Below are 26,009 nucleotides of genomic sequence, written 5' to 3'. Positions count from 1 at the left end.
TGTCGGTTGAAAAGTGCTAAAGACTGCACACGAATTTTGTCGGCAAACAACAGCCGACTGCAGAAGTGATGTCATGTGATGGTTAACTTTCCGTGGTTTTTTTCTTCTCTGAGCATGCCCAGTCTTGCTCATCTGCTGTTAGTAGGCCGAATTCTGTACTGACTGGCGAACAATCGGCCGTTCTGGTGACGGCCAACAAAAATTTTATAGCCTGCACACCCGATTCTGTTCGGCCGAAAAGTCACAGTCGGTTGTTGGAAGCATAATCGGCCGATCGTTCGGCGGCCGAATATTTACGGCCGACAATCGCTACGTGTGTACAGGCCTTTAGTCTTGTATTTTTGTTTAGGTTTTACCAGGAATATATTCAGGCCTTAATCTGTTGCCAGCTTCGGGCATAAAGTCCTTCAGGCAGTGCTTTGAGCTGCAGTTAGTCCTTAGTTTTCTGTTGTATTTTATTGGGGCTGTTAGCTTTTGTTGCTATGTTGCTCACCTCTCTCTTGGACTGCTTTTGGACATTCCAACAGTTTAACCGTCTTAGTACCACGCTATGGCGAGAGACAACTAAAGAGCAGCATTATTATTTTGGGAGGGCGTCCTTAGACGTCCTCCCAGAAACGCACCTTCTACAGCACGCGTCGGGCACGCTCTGTGACCACTGTGTCTTTGGACACAGCTGATCACAGATCAGGTTAAATTGCCAATCACAGCGGCCCTTTCACATGTGATCAACGGTGTCTGTGTGGGGAAAAGATTGCCGCCTAATCAGTGCACATAACAGTCCATATTCCCATCGTACACATTCCTAAAATGTGCTCTCAAAAGTATTGGGTGCTGTAGCGACCACCAACTGGATACTGGAGCATGCACAACACAATGTAAATACTCTCCAGCACACCACGGATCTTCAGGTTAAGTCCAAGCAGTTTTATATTGAAGAAAGGACACATCACAAACAAGAGTAGTGCTACTCTGTGGTCTGCTGGCAAGTATTTACATTGCCATCAGTGCAGCCTCATCAGTACACATCCGTGAAGAAGAAAAATGTATTTGCAAAATTTTATAACCAACTAAGAAAACCCCTTTTATTTATTTTTTTTTAATCAAAATGTTTGGCCGCTTTTTTTTTTTTCGTTTGTTTAGTAAACAATAAACCCAGTGGTGATTAAACACCAGAAAAAGAAAGCTCTAATTTTTCCCAAAAGATGATAAAAATGTCATATGCGCACAGTGTTGCATGACTACGCAAATGTCATTCACATTGCTGAAAGCTGAAAATTTGCCTGGGCAGAAAGGGGATGAAGGTGCCCAGTATTGAAGTTGTTAAAGTGTTTGTAAACCCTCACATGTGCCCAGTGATGTGACTAGCATTCGGTGATGCACAGAAACTAAACCAATCCTCCTACATAGGTCGTAGCTGTGTATCTGCAGCCATTTTGTCTGAGCGTTCTGAAAACACACAGAAGACAGGATTTCTTTTTATTTTTAGGCTCAGGGGTGGGCATCTGAAGTGTTCATACCAGCTGACCGCTAGAGATTTCCCGAAACTATTCGCCGGCGAACATCGCTTGTTCGCCATGACGGGCGAACATATGTGATGTTCGGTCCGCCCCCTATACATCATCATTCAACAAACTTTGACCCTGTACCTCACAGTTGGCAGACACATTCCAGCCAATCAGCATACCCTCCCACCTCCCAGACCCTCCCACCTCCTATAAAAAAGCAAGGACAGCATCCATCTTAGATTCATTCTGAAGCTGCAGAGTTAGAGCAGGGAGAGTGCTGCTGCTGAATTAATAGGGAAATCATTAGCTAGGCCAGTGTTCTGTGTCCACTCCTGCTGTAAGGACAGCGTCCTGACAGCACCCCACAAAGCCCTTTTTAGGGCTGGTATATCAGTCTGTATATGTATGTATGTATATGTGTATATATGTATGCATGCATGCATACATACACACACACACAGACTGTGCTGTGTGCACACCACTCATATCGGGTGGCACAGTACCTTGCAGATAAAAAAAGTAATTTAATTTTTACCCTTTAATATAATTGCAGTTGCCTGCCAGTGTGTGTCAGGCCCACTGCCAGTGCCCACCACTCATATAGGGTGGCACAGCACCTTGCAGTTAAAACATTCATTTAATTTTTCCTCTGTAATATAATTGCAGTTTCCTGCCAGTGAGTGTCAGGTCCATAGACTGTACTGTGCCCACTGCCCACCACTCATATAGGGTGGCACAAAGCACCTTGCAGATAAAACATTAATTTCATTTTTCCTCTGTAATATAAATGCAGTTGCCTGCCAATGAGTGTTAGGTCCACAGACTGTACTGTGCCCACTGCCCACCACTCATATAGGGTGGCACAGCACCTTGCAGATAAAGTAATTTAATTTTTCCTCTGTAATATAATTGCAGTTGCCTGCCAGTGAGTGTCAGGTCCATAGACTGTACTGTGCCCACTGCCCACCACTCGTATAGGGTGGCACAGCACCTTGCAGATAAAAAATTCATTTAATTTTTCCTATAATAAAAAAAATTAAAATTCATCCAGAAAAAACAGGAACTGGCTTTTTCATTTGAATTTCAGTAGCGCAGGGATGGTGATAACCTCTTACCAAATAAATAGGATGATAACATATACCACAATATATGAATCATAAATACATAACAGCATGAAATCACATCAATAGGAGTCCATAGGTATAAAGTGCATAGAGCAATGAAAGTGCAAACATGAAGGATCACAGGTGCGACTTATGGGGACCACCCTTGCTTGCCACCACCACACAGTGCCAGGAGAAGTATCTGAAATTCAGACTCCTATGCCTAACCACTCTCATGGACTAGGCAACAACAGCGTATAGTAAAATCAGGTTTCCTCCAGATCTCTGATTTGTGCTGCAAAGACTCCTCTGGAAGATTTCCTGGTAAATTTATAGTGCACTATAAATTTAGGGCGTAACCCTTACACTATCTGATCGATAAAACATCATACCTGATCGTATTCACACACTGGATGTTTTAAAGCACGTTATTCCAAACAATTTAGGAATATTAGGTGATTTATGCCCTTTATGGATTAAAACCCGACTCTGCGTAAACTACGTAATTTTCCATGGGAGTTTTGCCATCGATCCCCGTCTGCCATGCCACAGTCCAAGTGTTAGTCCCCTTGAAACAACTTTTCCATCACTATTGTGGCCAGAAAGAGTCCCTGTGGGTTTTAAAATTCGCCTGCCTATTGAAGTCTATGGCGGTTCGCCCGTTCGCAAACATTTGCGGAAGTTCGCGTTCGCCGTTCGCGAACTGAAAATTTTATGTTTGCGACATCTCTACTGACCGCTCTGAGCCCTGATTGGAGGGAGAAACGCATCCCCCTTCACACAGTATAGAGAACAAACACAGCTGTGGATAACAGTCGCCGGCTGTGTTGCAGCTCCCCCCCATTACCACTTTAAATCTTGGTGTAGGGAAAAGCTGCTAGAAGTGTCATGCTGATAAGGGGAATAAGGCAGCAGGGAGAAATGACACTCAGTGCGTCGGAGACAGACAAGTACACAGTATAGAAGGATGAGCTTTTTTTTTCATATTTCACATCTGATGTTTACAACCACTTAAACAGTTCCTGTGTTCCTCAGTGGACTAGAAAGAAAACAGGATTTTTCTAGTCTGTATTGATAAAAATGTGTTTAAAAGAGCAGTAAATAGACTTATAACATTAATGAAAACCAAACTAGTATTACTTTCATAGTAGCAGAAAACATGCTTATACTGACCATAACGTAGACTTCAAATGTACTAGTTTTATCAGGCTTTGTGTGGAAAATGTTCAAATTACTTCTGTATTTAATAGATTTTCTAGCTGATAAGAAGACTCTGAAGGTACCACTAAGGTTTTCTTCTGCACTTCCAGCTGTACAAGAACTAAATGATATAAAAAACAAGAAAAAGGTATACAAATCCTAAATGTGTCTAAACTCCAAGCACGTGTGTATACAAATCCCAAATGTTTCTAATTCTGTGTGTTCCTCAGCTCCTCATCACTGGAACAGAGCAGTTTAATCAAAAGTCAAAGAAAGGGATACAGTTTCTTCAGGAAAAGAATCTCTTGGCTACACCAATGGATAATAACGAAGTGGCTCAATGGCTCAGGGAGAACCCCAGACTGGACAAAAAGATGATTGGGGAATTTGTGAGCGATCGCAAAAACCTTGATTTGCTTGAGAGCTTTGTAGGGTGAGTCCAAAAAATCTACAGGGTTGTTTCCCAAGAATGCAAGGGAAAACCCTATTTTTTTTTTTTTGTGTATATGTCCTGTACATCTTTGTACATTAATCATGTTCCATCTTTTTCTGTACTGGAGACAATGGCAAGGATGGGTTTTACTAGCTGCACACAGGCAGACATAATAACAAAAAAGAGGTTATTACCATTACACATTTTATCTAAAGCAAAATAAAGGTTCTGTCTTTACATACACTTTTAACTATAAGATTCTGTGCATTTGCAAAGAATCTTCTGGTGTGTATCAAAAGTCAAGTTTGATCAAAAATAAATTTCCATGTTGATGCAGTAGCTTTCAGGCATTTTCACACATGCTTCGTGTTTAAAAAAAGCAGCACAATACTGTTGAAAATCCATTTGCATTTAAAGCTGCCCAATGTCTTAGGAATGCAATCCGTCATAGAGGCATCATCCTGTCTGACCTCAGTAGCACTCATCTTTTTAAAAAGATTGGTTTATTTTGCTTACAAGTAAGGAATGAGTGGGGAACGGGGAAATGATGCTGGCTTATAATGAGGAAACACTAGCAATTCGGGTAGGTTGCCTAACTTGCCAGATTACTTGCCCCCCTCCCCCATTCCACAGATCTGCCAGAAGAGACCAGGGAACATACGCATACATGAGATCATTACCCAGTTATACAAAACATGTCTGTTGGTGAACTTGGATTGCTAGCTGAATTGGATCATTTTGCATGCAGAAAGGCACAGATAATACATTTATGCTTCAAAGCAAACCTAACTGAATTTCCAATATTTAAATACAAACCTCCTATTTAAGACCCTACACCAAAGAATGTAGGGTACTCTTTGTTGGCCAACAAATCTTGAGTTCCTCTTTAAAACTGGTTTCCCACAGTTACCATGACTGACTTTGAGACTTCTGTTCATAACGGTATGTCCTGAACACTGAAGAAGATTTTTTTTTTTTTTTTTTTGGGAGACCTTTTCAAATGTTCAAGTCTGTGAGGTGTACAGTAAAGTATCAAACCTGGTTTGACCAGCCAATTTGCAAGTTAGGAGGTGTTGCCCCCTAGTGAAAACATTAAAGAGATACTGTTTTTTTTTTTTTTTTTTTTGATGCATATTGTTTTCATTTTGCTTCAGAATTGTTTTAATATAATGTGTGACCTAAAGTATTTCTAGAGATAGGAGATCTCACATGTGTATGTTTTAGGCTTATCATAAATGTCTAGGGATAGCTGGGTAAGGAGTGGAACTGCTTTTCATCAATGTTTAATGTCAATGTCATATTTAGATGAATGAAATAGGTTGTTTGTTTTTTAGGACGTTTCAATTCCAGGGTTTGAGAATTGATGAAGCTTTAAGGCTTTACCTTGAAGCATTTCGCTTACCAGGAGAAGCACCTGTGATTCAGCGGCTTTTAGAGGCTTTTACGGAACATTGGAGGGTATGTAACAGCACCTTGGTACTAATTTAATAGTAACTTCGTAATACATTTTTAGTACCAGGCACATGTGTTATGAAAAAGTAAAGCATTGTAAGTGCAGTAGCAGTTTGTAAATTTGTGTTTATGGCGATGCCTCAATCAGTTTTCTTTTTACATTCTTACAAATACTAACTGTGTGATTGCTTCAAGAAAATCTCTAGTGTCATTTTACAGTTTAAATAGTTTTTAATAAAAGTTTAAATGTTTGCATTTCCCTCAGAAATCAAATGGGACTCCTTTTGCACATAGTGATGCCTGCTTTGCTTTGGCCTATGCTGTCATCATGCTGAATACTGACCAACATAATCACAATGTTCGCAAGCAGAATGTTCCAATGACTCTGGAGGTAAGATTAGGACCGAGATTTCTGTAATGAAAGTCTTTTGAAAACCTCTTTCAAAAAAAAAAAAAAAATCCTAATTAATCACAAACACGTAATTGAGAATGAAAAATCAGAAGTGTTTTCAAAATACTACTACTTGCTATTAAGCAGCCACTAATTAGAACATATCATTAAAGCTCAGTTCACACCCCTGCGGCTCAAGATTCGACTTTAGGACCCAAAGTCGCAGGACATAAGAAATGCCATGTATCTCTGAGAGATGTTCCAATTGACACTAATGAAGTCGCTGCGGCTTCAAAATAGGTTCCTGCACTACTTTGATCCGACTTTAACACAACTTCAATGCCAGAGAGTGTAAAAGTCTTCTCAAAGTCATATCAAAGTCGGACTCCAAAGTTGCACTGAAAATCGTACAACTTTGGAGTTAACTTCTGTGAATGGAGCCCGAAGTGTGTTGCGCAGTCTGGTAAAGGAGGATTTTTGAGCTGCTTCTGCTTGAGAGGTGACTTAAGGTGCCCATGGATGGCTCAAAATCCAGCCAGTTAAGCCAGGACCGGCCACATTTTGATCCATGTGTGGCCGCTTCAGTTGTACAGAAGTTGCGTTAATCACAGCACACAAAAGTCATAACAGCTGTGATTATATGTAAGCCATTCATGACAGTTCAAAACATTGCACAATTAATGTTTAAAAAATAAAAAAAACTCCTTAATCACCCCCAGGGTAGTACAGTGTTAATATGGTGACACTGAACTACTCTGTAAAAGTATGTAAAAAGAAAAGTTAAAAAAAACTTGAATAAAAAGTGGCTTAGTGTTTTTTTTTTTTTAACAACTTGTGCTCCGGAAAATTTCCCCCCCCCCTCATGACCAGGGTATTTTTTTTGCAATATGGCACTGCGTTACTTTAACCTGACAATTGTGCAGTCATGCGACGCTGTACCCAAATAAAATTTATGTCCTTTTTTTTTTTCCACAGATAGAGCTTTCTTTAATGGTATTTGATCACCTCTGCAGTTTTTATTTTTTGCTCTATAAACAAAAAAAGGCACACAATTTAAAAAAAAAAAAAATATATATATATATATATATATATATATATATATATATATTTTTTGCTTTTGTTTTGTTTTTTTCTGCTATAAAACACCTCCAATAACAAAAATTAAAACTCAAAATTCTTCCTCAATTTAGGCTAATATGTATTCTACTACATATTTTTGGTAAAATAAATAAATAACCCTAATAAGCGTATATTAAATGGTTTGCGCAAAAGTTTTATAGCATCTACAAACTGGGATATTTCTATTTTATTTCTTTTTTTACTTGTAACGGTGGCGATCAGCGACTTATAGCGGCACTGCGATATTTTGGTGGACAAGTCAGACTGACACTTTTGACACTTTTCGGGGACCAGTAAAATTAATACAGTGATCGGTGCTAAAAAAATATGCACGGTCACTGTACTAATAACACTGGCTGGGAAGGGGTTAACATCCGGGGTAATCAAAGGGTTAAATGTGTTTCTAGCCAGTACTTGTGTACTGTGGGGGAGGTGCTTTTACTGAGGGAAGGCACAGATCCATGCCCCTGCTTTGCACGAACACAGAATCAATGCCTTCCCTACTGACAGAATGACAATCTGCCTTGTTTACATAGGCAGATAGCCGTTCTGCCTGTGTACTGATCAATCACTGGTTGCCAGCGAACATCAAGTCCACAGGTACCCGCCACTAGGCTCCTGCTGTGTGTGATCCTGGGCGGAACGAGCCGCCGGTGGTACGCACTCGTGCCCCACACCCGGAAGTGTCAGATCACTTTGCCGCCGTATATCTAAGTTATATGGTGGGCAAGTGGTTAACATGGCGTCGCCAGTTAGTATCCCTGATCACCGCCATAGCAGTCATATGATGACTCTGTACTGCACTGGTGACAGTATGTAAAAAAAAAAATTAAAATATTGTGAAAAAATAAATTTTATTTAATTATTTTTCCAAAAAACTCGCCATGCTTCTTCCAAAATACCTCAGACTGTCAACTTTCCAAAAAGAGGTAATTTGAGGGGTATTTGTACTGTCCTTGCACTTTAAGAGCCTCAAGAAATGAAAATAGGCAGTCAGGACATAAGGATTAATCGGCTTGCAAATATATGTATTGTTTTTAAACGCTAGAACTATCACACAAACCAATTATTATGCGCTTATTGGAATCTTTGTTTTTTTTTTTTTTTTGGCCAGAGACATGTAGAAGAATGCATTTTGGCTTAAATTTATGGAGACATTTTGATTTTATTGAATATGTTTTACAACAGGAAATATTGTTTTTATTTCTATAAAAAGTTTGATCTTTTTTTATTTATAAAGCAAAAAAAAAAAAAAATCAGTCACGGTCGTGGCACAGAGCACTAAATGAATGGCACCAGGGCTGCTGATAAGCCAGTACAACTGGCCCTCCTGTACGGGGCCTGAGCTCTGTCACTTCAGAAGAGGGGCCCGGGGACATGCAGGAGAGGAGAGCCGGCTGTACTGCCTTGTGACGCCTGTGGCACCCCCTCTTTCTGTGGGTGTCAAGGACAGATGCAGAGTCTCTCTCTGCCTTTGCTATGAAATCTTTACGCTGCCGGCAGGGTCCTGAAACTCCCCCTCCCCTGTGATCGGCAGTGTTATCTTTTGCAAAGAAGATCGAGGAGGTAAGAAGATCTCTGCCTGTTCCACCTCCTCCTTGAGTCCTGAGCTCTGCTCTACCAACCTCCACACTGTGCTCTGTTTGCACTGTAACCTGCAGTGGCTGCAGGGCCTGAATAGAGTAGTAATTCTGCTGGAAGGGTGCGAGTGGGAATGAAGCTACAGAAAGTTGAGAGAAGGGGGCGAATGTGCCAGGTGCCAGCTACAGGTAGACCCTGGCTACCACTGCAGTGCTGGCGCTAGGGGCCAGTTAATATACACCTCTCCGCCTGACAGACATTTCTGTATGGCACCCCTGAGGTCCCATTCACACTCAGCATAGTAGGAATGCATGTTCCTGCACGCATTTTTTTTTTTTTTTTTTTTTTTAGCTTGTTTTTTTTACACATGAGGCAGGCTATTTATTTAAACGGACAGCCCTATATTTGACAAATGCACCATAGAAGCTCTAGAACATTTTCAGGCATCCAGCTTTGTTTGCCACATGACAAAACGCAAGTCTGCTGTTTTTGGGGTGCCATTAACAATTAATGGCACCACAAGCACTATGCAAGTTTGCAGTACATTTCTTTGCAAAGCGTGCGTTTCCTGTGCACTTTGTCACATGTTTAGGAAATGCACAGTGTGAATACGGCCTAAGGACTCTTTCACATGGGCGGCTGAGCTATGGATTTACCACTATCCCTGGCTGTACACCAAAATCCTAACAAGCTGTGGCTGCAATGTTTTACTACATAGCTGCGGCATTTTTACCGCAGGCTGCAGAATTTGACAGGCAGCACCCCCTATCAAATTCCCAGCTGAGTTCAATGGGGCCACTCTGCAACTGAAAACCAAACACTTGGCTCACAGTTGCAGCGCGTTGTCGCAATGTAAAATTACCATTCAGTAATTCAAAAAAGTATAACAAAATGATATCATTTTTGGCATGGCTGCAACACAGCATTGCGACCATTGCATTTTTAACAAAAATTTTATTTGATATTTTTGGGGGAGGGCCCTGTCAGGTAGGCTGTATGGGGCCCTGTGATTTCTAACAGCAGCCCTGAACGGCACTGTCCATTCAGAGCTCAGTGTGAATGCGCTGGCGGCATCACCAGCTGCTACTGAAGTATTTATCTCTGAAATTGTGCATGGAATCCCTCACCCTGTAGGGTTGAGAACCACTGAGTATGCCATACTGTCCTCAAATCGTCACCATTAAATGGACCATAACCCAAACGCTGGGGACACTTTTCCAATGAAGGACCTATGCCCAGCATCTTGTACACTTTAAGCATGCTGCTTACCAAGAGGGAAGCACACTTACTTGCAAACTTCACTACTCCAGGACAAGTCTATTCCCTAGTACAGGCCCTCCTTGCACGTCCTAGTGCTTTTCTTGGAGTCGCTGATTGCGGTCTGTGGAGGCTCATCTCTCAACAACATTTTTTTCTTAGCTACTGGTGTAGTAGTGAAAGGGGAAAAGAGCATCAGTTGAGTGATAGTCTTGAGTCTGCTTAGGCTGCTGACATCACAATTTATGATAGCGGTCCCCAGCAGTAGTCTTGGGCTTTTGGATTTTTATACAAAGGCGGCTTTTACAGGAAAATAACATGCATTAAATGTTAAAGAATATATAATAATATAAGAAGGTGGTTGTTTAAATAAATGGTCTACGAACAGGAGCGTTTTAACTGAATCAGATCTAGTTTAAGTTTTTCTATACCTCCTCAAATGTGGATGGATTTGAACTTCTCTTACATGGAAACTTCTGTTCATTTCTTTATAAAATGAAATCTGTCCCTTGTGAGATGCTTTTTTTTTTTTTTTGTATCCAAGCATCTACTGTTCATAGAAAGTTTGCTGGTTGACCATAGACATGTGTCAAAGCAAAAGATTATATCTGCACTATCTGCAACTAAAAAGTCCTAAACTTTGGACACTTTTTGTAAAGCAATATACATACAAAGCATGTAAATTTCCAACCCTTTGGTGTGCTAATGCTTTCTTTATTCCTCAGGAATTCAGAAAAAATTTGAAGGGAGTCAATGGAGGAAAAGACTTTGATCAGGATATGCTAGAAGATATGTACCATGCTATAAAGTAAGTATTTGTGTGGAATTGTACCTGTTTGTCTTTAAACATGAGTGGGTGGGTATGGATTTTTTTTTTTGTATGTATATGTTTAGATTGGCCATACTCTGGCCTTTTGAAAAATAGCATCCTTCAAAGAGGGTTTACTGTAAAGTTTTTTTGCAGGAAAAATTTTGAGAAATGTACAAAATACCGAACTATGCAAAATTAGATTTGGCAGTAATTATTCTGCCCTAGATTCTAAGAATTTTCTCAGTGACATGGCCAAGGTATGCTGATGTAGACATATGCTCTGCTTGAGCTTGCAGGCCCAACAACCGTTTTAGGCAAACCGAAAACAGTTACCGCCCTGGAAATTGATATAACCCTTTTTGTCCACAATGAAGAATATAAGGGGACACTTGATACATTGCCAGGAGACTTCTCTTAAACATTTCATTGTTTACCAGCGGCAGTACTCTCCCACCTGTGCTACTTCCGTGACAGTGACTTCGTCATCAAGTTAGGGGTGCAACCAGCAGAAGGTCCACACTAGAATTGAGCAGGCTGCAGCTCCTAACCGCAGCTTGAGGAGCTGTCGCAGACCCACTGACTGAATTCCACCGGCAGGACTCCATAAACAAGTAGCACACATGGCATCTCCCCTCTCCCTGGAGACTGCTGAGTTCCCAGCAGCCCCTCAGTGGTTGTTCAAGATGTCAGATTAGTCATGCTTGCATGCATGCTTCAACTTCTCTAAACTACCTCTCCAGGCAAGTCTGACATATGGGCCATATTAAAAAGCCATCCTTTCGAGGGCAGACTTTAATGCGGAGCTCCACCCAAAAGGGGAAGCTCTGCTTTACTGAACAGGTGGACCTTTGGGCCACAGTGACCGTTATCTTTAAAGTGGAATTCCAGGCTAAAGCTAACCTTAAACTGCACCCACCCCCTCAAACACCTATACTAACTACCCTCTAGAACAGTGGTTCACAACTCTGGTCCTCAGGACCCGCTAACAGGCCAGGTTTGCGAGATAACTGAAACGCATCACAGGTGGTATCATTTGCTGCTCAGTGATTGCAGTATTCTAGTCTGCATCTCCCCAAGGTAATACTTAAAATATGTAATAAACAGGCAAAAAATTTGGGGGAGCATACCCATGTATTTCCAAAGCTGCTGCAGCTATGAACCAAAAGACATGTATATTAAAAAAGAATAGCGCGCAAATGCAAAAGAAATTACTACCAAATCTGAAGAGAGTCCATAAATAAAAATGGGGGTTTGGTCCCACCATATGGCCATATCGTGCTCAAGCCCACTACTGCGTCAAAGTACCCCATTATTAGTGGGTCCTACACTATCCATGAAAAAGAGATGAATCCAGCCTTTCTAACCCTTGGAGATAATACTCCTTGCTGGGAGAGATGTGCAAATGCACTACAGGGGACTCCTCCTATATCCACTTGATGGTGGACACTGATTGAGTAGTGGGTCCTGAGGACAGGAGTTGAGAACCACTGCTCCAGAAAGAAAAGGTATATACTTGCCTATTCTCAGGGCACTCTGGTCTGGTCTATTCACGTGAGTGCCCTAGTGGCAGGGGTGAGAAGAGAGTGCTGAAAATAGATGGAATACCTTGGCGGTGATGTCACCCATAGGCTTACTATGGGTCATCATTGTCGGCTGTGCCTCCTTTCCCCCTGAAGGCGGCCGCTCGGAGCTGATCGTGTGACCGGAACGCCCTGAAAATAGGCAAGTAAAGGCATCTTAATTATAAAGTGGTTAGAAGGGGGTGGGAGCAGTTTTAAGCTTAGTTCTAGCCTGGAATTCCACTTTAAAGCGGAAGTAAACTAAAAAAAAAAACCCCTGCAAGACAAAGGCATAATGAGCTATAGTATGCATCGCATACTAGCTCATTATGAAATACCTTAGAAAGAAACTCCGACACGGACCCCCGGACACCGCTGTGGGAGCGGACATGATCCCTCTGCGTCTCTTCCGGGTTCGGCGGCTCCGGCGCTGTGAGTGGCCGGAGCCGCGATGACGTCACTCCCGCGCATGTGCACGGGATTAACTTTCCGGCAACTTCCTGGCAAGGAACTCTGAGTATCCGCCGGACCTTCAGAGCGCATGCGCCGCTTGAGTCAGCGGCTGCATGCAGTGCAAATATCTCCTAAACCGTGCAGATTTAGGAGATATTGTACCTACAGGTAAGCCTTATTATAGGCTTACCTGTAGGTAAAAGTCACAAAAATCGGTATACTACCGCTTTAAGGCCCTTTTAGACAAGACATCTGACCAAGGAGTTTAAAGAACCATAGTCACCAGAACCACAGATTCCACCTTGTAAAGCTTTTTTTTAAATGTATTATTGTAATAATAAACATGTCATACTTACCTGCTCTGTGCTGTGGTTTTTCACAGAGGAGCCTTGACCCTCTTCTAATGGGGTCTCCCGCTGGTGCTTCTTGCTCTTCCTCTTTGGCAAGTGCCCCCATAGATAGGTGCTTTCCATGGGGGGGGGGGGGGGCACTTGTGTGGGCTCAATCCTGAGTTGCCCTGTCTGTGTCTATAGACAAAGATAGGGGAGCTCCGTCCTGACCCCTGCTCCATTGTCACAGAATTTGATTGACTGCAGCGGGAGCCAATGACTATCAATCTGCCCTGTGAGGAGGAAGAAAGTGGAGAGAGCTTTTGGGCAGAGAGCCGGGTTGAAATCCTGCCCGGGTAAGTGAAGGGGGGGGATCCTGTAGCACAGAAGGTTTTTCACTTTAATACATAGAATGTCTCAGTTCTGTCTATAATTTAGCTGCAGACACTGACATCTACTTCGATGCCTCAGTGCTAAACAGCCACTTTACCACATTATCTCAGAATGCCCTATATCAGATTGGTTTTGGCAAACCATCATCTTGATTATTTACTAAGTGGCAGACAACTACTTAGGAAATAACCCACAAGTGATTATTCGGAGTTTCACCTCCCTGTCTGGAAGGAAATACAGGAAATCACTCTGAAAGAATTCTAACCAGAAGAAATAAAAGCTGGTTACAGTTTGCCCTGTATAAAGCTGCCCTCCTAAAATATAATACCTCTCTCCATGCTGTCAAACAGACCGATTTTATCACTCTCATTAACACCCACTCATCCAGTCCTCCACAGCTTTTTTTTTCTACCTTTAAAGCGTAGTTGGTCTGTAAAAAAAAAAAAAAAAAAAAAAAAAAGTCAGCAGCTACAAATACTGTAGCTGCTAACTTTTAATATAAGAACACTGTCCAGGGATCCTGCGATTTTGGCACCCAGGCTGATTCGTCCAGCGACTTCGGGTGCAGGTGCCGGCGTTGCAAATAAGGGAAACTGGCAGTTAAGCCTTCAGGTTTCACAGCTAGTTTTCTACTGTACATGCACGAGTCGCTCTGCGCATTCTGAATAGTCCACACACACAGGTCCCAGAAGGCAGCGGGGGGAAGGAGGAAGAGGCGGACATGATGTAGATCGCCGTGCAGCGATCTTACTAGGAAGTGAGAGCAGGTACCCGTCAAAACCAGGTACCCGCTCCCCCCCCCCCCCCCAAAAAAAAGTGCCAAGTGTGGCAGTGGAGATGGGGGAAGGTTCCGAACAAGCAGAGCTTCCCCTTTTGGGTGGAGCTCTGCTTTAACTCTCTACTTCATCCACCAGTGCCCCTGCCTACTAGCTCATTCACTGCCCAGGACATTGCCAGTCATTTAAAAAAAGACAGACACAATTTGTGATGAGATTGCCTCTGTCTAGTTATCGCCCCTAATTAAAGTGTAATTGAACCTAAGCATAAACACTGACAGGTAGGACTCTATTGGATTCTTCTGCCATAACTGCTTCTCCTAGGCCTCTCAGCATTTATGTACAATGAGCTGCACATGCTTAGCTAAGCATACATTTTTTAGATGGCTCTGTGCCATGATGTAACTCCTGTGCACTTGTGCGGGACTGACGTCATCACAGCCATTCAGGTGGCTGAACAGCTGGAACTCGGAAAGAAGACTGGGAGAAGATGGAAGCACCTGTGAAAGGCAGGAGCTCTGACAGCACAGCGCTGGAGGATATCTTTTGACAGATGTTTGTCATAATGTGCTAATAATGCTGTGCATACTAGCACACAATGGCTAACCGTTCCCTTAGGGCTTTTTTTTTTTTTTGTTCTTATTTTTTTATGAGTTTTTAATTCTGTTTTAACATAACATCTCATCCACCACATTCAACACACTCCTCTTTTTTTGGTCCTGTCACCACAGAGGAGGTTGCTAAACTTTCCTCAATTGCCCACCTCACCTCCTGCCCTAGGTACTTCTACCTCCTCCAAAAACATGCCGGTAGGTTAATTGATTCTTGTTTAAATTTGCCAGTGTGTGAATATGTATGCATGAGATGGGGACCTTTAGACTGTCTTCTCCTTGAGGGCAGAGACTGATGTTAACATACAATGTAAAGCGCTGTATAAATTGTCATCTCTATAATAAATAAAATACTAGACGTTTAGAAGATAAGGTTGCTGCAGGTTCCCTCAAGCTACTTGAAATGTTTTATGATGCTGTATTTTTTATCACATAGTCGGTATTGGTATTACAGCAGTAACCAAGTTATCTTGAAGCAATTGACTATTAAACTATTTAAAATTTTGTCATGTTGTAGTGTACCTTTTGTTTGCAGATAGAAATATAAAAATAAAGCATTAAAAAAACATAAAAAAAACTCAAACTTTTATTGCCATTTGTGAAAGAATGGTGCCACTTGATGCTGAACCCCAGGATATTGCTAGCCTCTTATAATATTTGATATTCTGTTTATTTCCTTTTTCATTTGACTTTGCAGGCCACATAAGCAGTTGATCAGGTTTCTGTTAGCGTTGTGCTGTCGTAACTGTACCTTGTGTAGCTGTTAAGAAGTTGGGCTGCCTTTAATGCTCGCAGCTGTTTTAAAGGCAGTTAGAGCTTAAGAACTGTTCAGAAATCCAGTCTGCTCAGTAAATCCAATACCACAGACTTCAAAGATCCAGGGATTACCATGCTCAGGAGACAGGATGTGATCTCTGGCACTACTTTGCTTTCATTTCTCCTTTTCATGCTAGAAGCTTAAAGGAGGTCAGTCTCGGAATGTCGTGTGGGTGATGCACACACTTCTGCACTTTAGCACAAGCTTACCAAGCCTGGCGTGAAAATGAAATTGTTGATCTGCTGCTACTGTCCTTCGAAACAATTCATGTTGCTACTGCTCTTAGAAAAATGATTGTCACATTAAGCTCACCATACATTATTCAGTCTGATTGTACAATCTCCTTTAGGTCTAGTACATTCCAGTAGTTTTTTTTTCCTCATTCAACGAAAAAAAGACAGCTCAGGAGGATCTTCCCTGCTGTGCTATTGCGTTTTGACAAGGGGACGGCCCCCCGCCAGAACACTCAGGTTTGGCAATCAGCTGACATTTTTCTGTCCTGCCCCTTCGGCAGAAGCCGGCCTGACGGTAGTACACACAGGCCGAATGTCAGACAGTTTCTATTTAACCAGCCGATGCCGCCCGACATTTAGCCTGTGTGTACTAGGCTTTAGATTTACCAAAACTGTGCCATAATTAAATACCTAAACAATCTATTCAATTTGTATCAATTCAGGCAGGCCCCTGCACTACATAGTTGATGGTAGATCTAAAGGAGATTGTACGCTGTATAGTCGCCTTTAGTGCCGGTTCACACTTCCGCGTGTGCGGCCATCGCATGTAATATCGGAGCGCACTGCTCCTTCATTACATGCGATCGGATGTGCAGTGCGAATTCAGCCATACACTTTGTATGGCTAAATTCGCACTTCACCCGCACCAAACACACACATGAGGCATTTTTTCAGCCGCATCAGGATCGGATCGCACAGTGGTTCACACTTGTGCGATCCGATCCTGTGCGAACTGTCAGTTCGCACTGCGATATGCGATCAAACTGGGGGTGTCGTTAACATTTCATTGACACCCCCTGTGTATCGCATATGGCAGTGTGAACTGCCAGATGTGCGTTTGCGATGCGGGAACAGACTGCGAATTCGCAGCCTTCCCGCATCGCACAAGTGTGACCCGGCACTTAGTGTTGACAAAACAGATATGGTTTTTGTTAAAAAAAATAAAATTGCAACCTCCTGCTTCAGGCTAGCTTTACCAGTCAAATCAGTATTAAACCCCAAAAAGCAAACATTTATTAAATTGAAGCTTACCAATTCCAAAATAGTTGTGGCTGCATTCTTCCCCCCTTTATTTTCACCTTGTGATCCAGCCATCTCCCTGTCAAAACGCAATAGCACAGCAGGGGAGATCACTGTACTAACATCGGATAGTTAGTACAGTGGCTCCTCCTGAGCTGTCCGTTTTTTTCCATCTGTTAGTCAACTTACTTTTGTAGACCAAACAATCCAGAATCCAGACAAAGTGGCGATTAGATGGTTGAAACCATTTAACACTGTTAGGGGTGCTTCCTATGATCAGCTTTTATTAATTTATGGAAAACCTTTATCCAAATAGAAAAATAACTGTTTGCTAGACTGCTTAAAATGTGTTGGCTGGAATCCAGGTTTAATTTGTTAGTCAAGTCCATCTAAATCTCCTAGTGTAACTACCCTCCCCAGACTGACAATACTGCTGTCAAAAGGTGTCTGCTTTACTGTGTCATCCAGAATGATGACACCCTAAGACAGGAAGTGTGCTACTGGCCTGATCACCAAGGGAAAAAAAGGAAAATGGCCTACCAAGAAAACTAATGCAGCCACCACATCAAAGGATTGGTAAACTGCAATATTGTTTGTTTTTGGGTTTAATACAGTTAAATATCTCTATTGTTCAGCCTGTGGGCCGTTGGTCAGTTCCCCGCTGTAAGAATTTTTCAGCACTATGCTATTTTAAACTTGGCTTTATAAAATACTAAGCTAAGGCTTTGCAAAGTTAGATGTTTTCTGTTAGAAAGCTAATGTAAGAAAATATTGCAGTTTAAGGAATATAATCTAGATTACATGCTTAATTGGCTAAATCTAATTGATTTGGATATTTGGCTAACCAGTAGGATTTGTATCTTTTTTTTTTTTCTCTAGAAATGATGAAATAGTCATGCCAGAAGAGCAGACTGGACTAGTAAAGGAGAACTATATGTGGAGTGTACTGCTGCACCGAGGAGCCACCCCAGAGGGCATCTTCTTGCATGTTACTCCAGGAAGTTATGATCATGATCTCTTCACAATGACTTGGGGTCCAACTATTGCCGCACTTTCCTATGTATTTGACAAGAGCATGGAAGAGACCATTATCCAGAAAGCGATTTCTGGATTTAGGTAATCATTTACTTGAAAAAAACAAAAAAAAAAAGTACATGCAAAGCCGTATTTAGTGACCCTACTGCCCTAGGAAGAGATGACTGAATAGATTGGGGAGGTTTTATTGCTGTCTGTTTTCTGTATTAGTGAGTTTTCTGAACTTATTAGGAATGGAAATCGAAGAGTCTTCCTAACAGACATTCAGAGCAGTAAATAAATCAAGCAGTGGTTCTTACCTTCACCTACTCTGCCCAAAACTAAAATGAAAGATTGGTCTAAAATTGCACTTAAAATGTAAAATAAAACCTGGAGGGAGCATGTTGCATAAGTCTTATATACAGCATATAGCAGGTGACTCTACTGTCCCCCAGAAAATATCGTGAAGAGATAGGATATATACCTGCACTCTCACTCCCGCTCTCCTCAGGTGCCCCTTTAGTCCCTCAATTTCAGGTTGAAACGAGTCACAAGTGTCCTGAGTTGGCTAAGCAGAAAACTATCATAGAACTTTACTAAAAGTTTACTTGGGTTATGCCCTGTAATCTGTTTACATTATGTTGTAAGGGGGGATGGGTGCGCTGATAGTGTGTTGAAGCTGCTCCCGGTATTCAGTGCTTTTGAATATGGATAAATGTATATGTAGTGTGGGGTGCGCTAAACAACAAATAAATAATGAATATAGAACATATATCTATATGTGAACCAAATCAATAAAAGTAAATATATATAACATATATCAATCTGTGAAGCCAATTAATAATACAAATCAATTGGTGCATAAACATAAAAGTTCATAAGTGTCCATAAATATTGTGCAGGTGAGTAGAATTGTATTCTATCCAAATACGTGTATCCACCACCGAGTGAAATTCATCCTTACCAAACGGAAATAAATAAGGTGCAACTATATTTAATAAATAAGGTGCAAGCCTTTGCAGGAATTCGTATGCCTATGTTTATGCTGAATACAAGACATCTAATTGTAAGTGCAATATCAACTGTTTTTTGAATAAATCTCAAGGGTAATACACTATTAGTCCTCCTTTTTCCTTTAATACACGGTGGTTTTGTGAGCTTGTGAAGAAGGAGGAGGCTGTGTTTCTTGCTGGTACTCGTTGCCATCTAGTGGAGAAAGAAAGGTAGAGCGGTTCTACATCCCACTTCAGGATTTTAAAGAGGAAGCAAGGCGGTGGTTTCACTGAACAAGTGCATACCTATTACCATCTGGTAAGAGGCTAATTCTTGGTGATTTACACGTGGTGTTTGTTCACAAGGAGATTGGATATTTTTTCAGCACAAGAAAATATAGTTGCACCTTATTTATTTCCGTTTGGTAAGGATGAATTTCACTCGGTGGTGGATACACGTATTATTTGGATAGAATACAATTCTACTCACCTGCACAATATTTATGGACACTTATGAACTTTTATGTTTATGCACCAATTGATTTGTATTCTTAATTGGCTTCACAGATTGATATATGTTATATATATATTTACTTTTGTTGATTTGGTTCACATATAGATATATGTTATATATTCATTATTTATTTGTTGTTTAGCGCACCCCACACTACATATAAATCTGTTTACATTAGACACTTGTCCAACTAGTGCTTTATGCCCTAACTAGCTGCATCATGTATACCATGCCTTTGTGTGTTTTATTCATTAGTGGAACAGTATTCTGTCAACTCAGGCACCACAGGCAAATTTAAAGTAAGTATTCTCTTTGTGTGTTTCAACAGTAAGATTGAGAAAGAGAAATTGCCTGAGAACATAGAGCTTTATAGTTGGGTTATCATCCTAGGTCATTGTTTGCATAATGCCAGAGCCATTTTCACAAATCATATAAATTGTTTGGGATTGTGGTGTTTCTTCCTATTGTTTTTATTGAATTTGGCTAATAACACAGGGTACACTCATCCATTTTGGAGAACTGTGTTTTTAAATGGTGCTTTAGCAATTTTATTAATCACACCATTGTACAAAGTGTATAGTTTAACCAGATGCCAACCTTCGGTGTGCTACACACGTCCATAGAATTCCCTCCTCTGTACACAAGGCGACTGCTGTAAGTCCAGGAGGCTGCCTGCAGTTTCTCATCTCCCCTTCTTCCTCCTGTGCTATCACATGAGACCCTGTGTATGTAGAAAGATGAGCTCCCAATCCTACAATTGGGAGCCATTCAGAAGCCTTCCTCCATTGAATGATCACTGTGGCAGCCAATTACAGTGATCATTCCGTGTAACATTTGTAAACAATAACAAAAGTAACACACTTGCTGTCTTATCTCCTTAGTTCCCTGACAGACCGTATCTATGAGTGAGATAACTGCGACTAATACAGAAGAATGTTTGTATGCACAGGAAATTAGTTACCTCCTAAATAATCAGGACATGCCCTTATTTTACTACTTAAAGCGGATCTTCACTGCATCTGAGCAGCTCAAACCAGAAAGACTATTTGAATAATTTTTAATATTCAAAGCAAACTTCGCTATCCATCCATGTCATATGCTTTATTTTGTTGAAAAATCACTTTGAAAAACAACCCTCTAGCATTTCTGGTCGTAGCCATCTTGAGTAAGGGCAAATGATTCATGTAGCATTTACTTCCTGGAATCCATCTGCCCTTAGCTCAAGAGAGCAAAAGCTCAAGAGTGTGCTTAGCTGTGAAAACCCCTCCTCCTCTCCAACCCTCCTGAAGGCTCCTTAAAGACGACTTTAAAAGTAACCCATCTGTTGACACTCCTGAGGATTCTTGGGATGTATGACATCATTTCCTAGGCAAGAAACCAGTAAGTAACCGAAGAAATGTAAAAACAAGGTTTAAAACAAGTAAATATGATATACTTTCCTTTCTATCTACTAATGCCAGCAGCAGGCGGATTAAAAATAATCAATATTGATTGGGAGAGAGCAGTTCCACTTTAACCCATTCATTTTGGTAAATCATCCTGTATTAGCACGATTTAAGTCCTCTCCTGTTCCATGTTTCTATTTTTTATATTATTTTTTTGGGAGAAAAAATGTTTACAGCAAATATATACATGGTTATCCTTAAGTATTTACTGTTAAAAAAAAGTGTGGTTTAGGCCCCCTTCACACTTGTGCGACTTGTCCTGCGATTTGGGACTGCAAAATCGCATGACAAGTCGTTCTCCATTATTTCCAATAAGTTCCATTCATAAATGAGAGACTTGAAGTCGCACCCACTTCAAAGTAGTCCCTGCACTACTTTGGCACGATTTTGATGCGTTTTGAGGTCCAAAGACATTCAAGCAAAGTCGAACTTGCATCAAAATCGCAGGCAACAAAGTCGCAGCAAAATCGCGGTAAAATCGTGCGACTTTAAAGTCGCACAAGTGTGAAAGGGGCCTTAGGGTAGATAGGTTTTATTTTAAAAACAAGACATTTAAATTGCTGATATGTTAGGAGAAAAGTAAATGCAAACAAAAAAAAAAAACGGTTTCTTCTGTAAAATAACTTAACATGCTTTGTACCAAAAATGTAATTTTTATGTTGTATTTAGTAGAACAAGCAGCAAAATAAAATGCATATGTTTTCCCTGCAGTAATGGTTCAAAATATTACTTATCAAATTAAAAAAAAAATTTTTTTCTTATTTTTTTTTTTTCAATTTTTTATTCCTTTTTCCTCCTAAAATCCAAATAGTTAAATTCTTAGAGGACCTAAGATCGAAAAAAAGTCCAAAAAAAAAACAATATATGTTTCAATTCTGTATCCTAAGTGATTACACAAAGGATTGACTTGTGAAAAGACACATAGTGGAAATGTGAAAATATGATCCGGTCCGTAGGGGGTAAACAGGTATGAAAGTAGAGCTGCACGATTAATCGTAACAGAATCGAGATCGCGATTCACTCCCCCTGACGATCTTAATATGACACTTGCTCGATTCTTTACATAACTGTGAGGGAGCAGCTGTCAAAAAAAAAAAAAAAAAAAGAGCCTCCCGCAAAAGCCTATCAGCATTAGTCTCCCACTGAACTGTAAACACAAATGATTACATTGTATCTTTTCTTTCCCTCTGCCGGAGGAAGGAAGTTTAACCTCTTAAAGACTAAACCTTTTTCCTACACTTTTTGCTTGCAAGTTAAATCAGTTTATTTTTCCTAGAAAAGTAGTTAGAACCCCCAAACATTTTATATATTTTTTTTTTTTAGCAGAGACCCTGCAGAATAAAATGGTGATTGTTAATTTTTATGTCACACTGTATTTGCGCAGCAGTCTTTCAAACGCAATTAATACACTTTAATGAATAAAAAAAATAAAAAAATAAAACAAAACCGTAAAGTTATCCCAATTTTTTTTATAATGTAAAAGATGTTACACAGAGAATCATGATCTTTATTCCAAGCAAAAAAATCGTGATTCTCATTTTGGCCAGAATCGTGCAGCTCTATATGAAAGCCAAAGTGGATATACTTCAGAGCATGGTGCCCAATAATGTTAAAACAATTGGGTCTCTTTGAAAGAGAAGTATGGGTTAGTAGTTTTTTTTTTTTTTTTGATTTATACTTGCCTAGGTGGATGCAGCATCAGTTCGATGATGCATCGGTCCCTTGGCGCCTCTACACTGAGAACCGACTGCTTTTTGACGTTAGCAGAGAGCGGACTTCAGCCTGCTCTTTGCTAGAAAACGGGTCACAAGCGTGCAAAACAAACTGCACTCCTGTGATCCATAGAAGTACAGCCAAACAAGCTTTGGCTATACTTCTTTTAATGTATTTGGGAACAGGATGCCTTGATTATAACGATTATAACGGTTTTGCATGCCTGTCACTGACTTTATTTTGTATTTTATTTTAGGAAATGTGCAATGATATCCGCTCACTATGGTTTAAGTGATGTTTTTGACAACCTCATCATTTCCCTGTGCAAGTTTACAACTCTTAGTAGTGAGGTGAGGTTTTCAAAGTGTTACATTGGCATGCTTTCGACTACGTTTGAGGTTAGCACACCAAGTAGTGATATTTCGGTTATAGAGCAAGCCCAATGGAATGAGTCATCCCCTGGCTTGTGTCTCTTGAGGTTTGCATTGGTGAGATCTCCCTTCTGTAGCTCCTGGCTCTGTATGCCACCTGCTTGTATATTCTAGAAGTCTCCGTCCACCTTCATGTGTTTTCACTTCTCCATTTGCATACTCCATAATAAAAAAAATTAACTGGTAGTGACTTTCTCTTGTATTGACTTAGGCAGGTTTGTTGGTCTGGGAACTCACGTCCAGAGATTTTATCACCAGAGTCCTAGTAGCCATTCTCCATCATTAAAGTAAAATTAAAGGCAAGTTTCTTAAAAAAAAAAAAAATTACAAACATGTTATACTTACCTGTGCCTTTGCACAGAGCAATCTTGAGCCTCCACTTCTCAGGTCCCATGGTGGCACACAAACGGGTTCCTATGCGGGCACCCAAGCAAGCTCCCTCCCGAGCCGCTACGCTGCGTGTCCATTCACACACAGAGCTGTGGCTCAGTCCCACCCACTCTCTCTCTTCATTGACTCACTGACTATGCTTGACTGCAGCGAGAGTCAATGGCTCCCACTGCTGTGTCTCAGCCAGTCAGGAGGTAGAGACCTGTGAGAGCATCGGGTCTAGTGCACATTGCAAGATCGGGCCTAGGGAAGTATTAGGAGGGGCTGTGAGGGGAGCTGCACACTGATGGCTTTTTACCTTTGTGCATTGTGCACATTGCGATAGGACTCCTGTAAGTATTGGGGGGAGGTGCACACAGAAGGTTTTGCATTAAGGTAAAAAGCCTTGAGCCTTTGGAACCACTTTTTTTATTTTTAAATCCAATAATAGTTTTATTAAGAAAACAACAAAAGAAAAAGGTAACGGATATAAACATATACAATATTGACAATCAGGTACATACCAGTGTTAATTTTGGCAGCAAATTTCAATTTAGTTTTAGTCTTAGGACTAAAATTGCATTTTAGTTTTAGTTCCATTTTAGTCTTCTGCAAGTGTTTTAGTTTTAGTCGTATTTAGTCGACTAAAACTCCAGTACATTTTAGTCGACTAAAACTCCAGTACATTTTAGTTGACTAAAACATCCTACATTTTAGTCGACTAAAACTCATTTTAGTCATCTATAATCTACTGGGTGTAGTTCAATTGTAATTTGTAATGCATTATTTAAGCATTTCTCTACAATTTCCAAACTCATTATATACTACTGCAGGTCCTGGAATGAATGAAAAATCGAATGTTATTATTTATGGTATTAAGCTTTGAGCATGCACTAGCATAGCACTATACTACTACACAGACACAGAGTTAGTCATTATTGGATTTATTAAGGCAAAACTGTTTTGCCAATAATATTGCTTTTTTGACCAAAGGGGGTAACATAAAAATGTAATAAAAATACAAAAAAATAAAAACTTTGCAGACATCAGCTCACTTCACATCAGTCCTGCTGTGTCACGCTCGTGGCAACAGTACAGCATCCTGACTCCTGAGACCACAGTGTGAGCGGGTTGCTAAGTTCTCAGCCAACAAGGGAGTGTGCTCACTCACTGCTCACTCACAATTTTGCCTAAGAACACAGCCATGAATAAAGAATGGTACAAAAACATCCTCAGAAGAGAACAACTTCCTTCCTCCAGTCCAGTCCCAGCTCCCCCCTCAACCATCCAATAACAGCTGCAGAGACTCCAGGGAAGAAAAAATAAGCATCAGCTCACTTTATCAGTCCTGTGTCATGCTCATGGCAACAGTACAGCATCCTGAGACCTGAGACCACTGTGGGGGGGTTGCTAAGTTCTCAGCCAACAAGGGAGTGTGCTCACTCACTGCTCACTCACAATTTTGCCTAAGAACACAGCCATGAATAAAGATTGGTACAAAAACATCCTCAGAACAACTTCTGCACAGGCACTGTCACTGCCAGTCTGGCACTGGCACTGCATAATAAACCAATACTGTAAAATTTGAGGAGGGTAATGCTTATTTCTAAATAAGAAGAACCCAATCCATTTACAGTGTCAGCTTATTATTTTAACAGTTCTAATTCTCAGATGTATTCAGTAAAAATGTGCACAGTGCGCACAGTCTAATAATGCCATTAGCGTAAGAATTATAACCGACTTTCCACTTTTTATCAACTCCTCCTCTCTCCTCTTTCTGAGTCTCAGCATTCGCAATGACAATAGAGCTAAATATTACACTAAAAAGAACTGCAGCAGGACCCCGATGTAAGGCTGCCCTTTTTGACCGTTACTGATCTATTTTTCTTTTTCGTTAGTGTGATATTTGTCTCTCTTCATTTGTCAATGTCAATGCTAAGAGAGAGAGGAGTTAATAAGTGGTGGTGGTTGTGTTATTGTTCCACATACAAATGCATTTTGTAGCCTGTGTGCACTGTGCAGCAATTTTCCAATGAATTGAATTGACAATTACAACTGTTTTTGAAGCACAAGTATTAGTTATGCTTCTTATAGAAATAACAATAATAAAACACTTCTATTTGTTTCGATTCATTTTAAGGAAAGCACTTGGTGCCAAAATGACCCTTGCTCTATTCCACCGGCCTCTAGAGAGGTCACCTGGGACACTGAATACCCTCTCTGCAAAGGCTTGAGAAGCAGGTCTAAAGCAAAAGGTTTTAGCTAGTGATAAATAGTGTCACTCTTTGACAGCCAAAAATCTGTTGCAGCGTTGTCCTCAACTTGATGCAAAAGCTCTTCCTTATATTTTTTGATCTGCTGTTTTATGCTCTTTGGGGAGATCCTCTGCCTGGGTCTTCTGCGGCATTTAGCAAGAAACCGAAATATTGGCTGCTTAGATGTGGGTGCCGGTGCTTCTTCAACTTCCTCCGATTTTTCAATATTC

At 40.7% G+C, this 26,009-nt stretch overlaps 1 protein-coding gene across 5 annotated transcripts in view; it reads left to right on the top strand.

Annotated features, from left to right (window-relative positions):
* The window catches only part of GBF1 (golgi brefeldin A resistant guanine nucleotide exchange factor 1), a 332,969-nt gene that overhangs the window by 230,058 nt on the left and 76,902 nt on the right, over nt 1–26,009 (top strand). For all 5 annotated transcript variants that reach the window (XM_082268417.1, XM_082268418.1, XM_082268420.1 and 2 more), the window contains 7 exons: nt 3,871–3,959; nt 4,042–4,244; nt 5,579–5,702; nt 5,962–6,087; nt 10,770–10,852; nt 17,926–18,162; nt 22,981–23,074. In XM_082268417.1, coding sequence (XP_082124543.1) covers nt 3,871–3,959; nt 4,042–4,244; nt 5,579–5,702; nt 5,962–6,087; nt 10,770–10,852; nt 17,926–18,162; nt 22,981–23,074 — 956 coding nt within the window. The remainder of the gene's footprint in view (nt 1–3,870; nt 3,960–4,041; nt 4,245–5,578; nt 5,703–5,961; nt 6,088–10,769; nt 10,853–17,925; nt 18,163–22,980; nt 23,075–26,009) is intronic.

This window comes from Pelophylax lessonae, assembly GCF_965119305.1.
Source record: "Pelophylax lessonae genome assembly, chromosome: 9".
Taxonomy (NCBI): Eukaryota; Metazoa; Chordata; class Amphibia; order Anura; family Ranidae; genus Pelophylax; species Pelophylax lessonae.
Note: the sequence above shows the minus strand (reverse complement) of the source record. Positions and strands in the feature narration are given on the sequence as shown.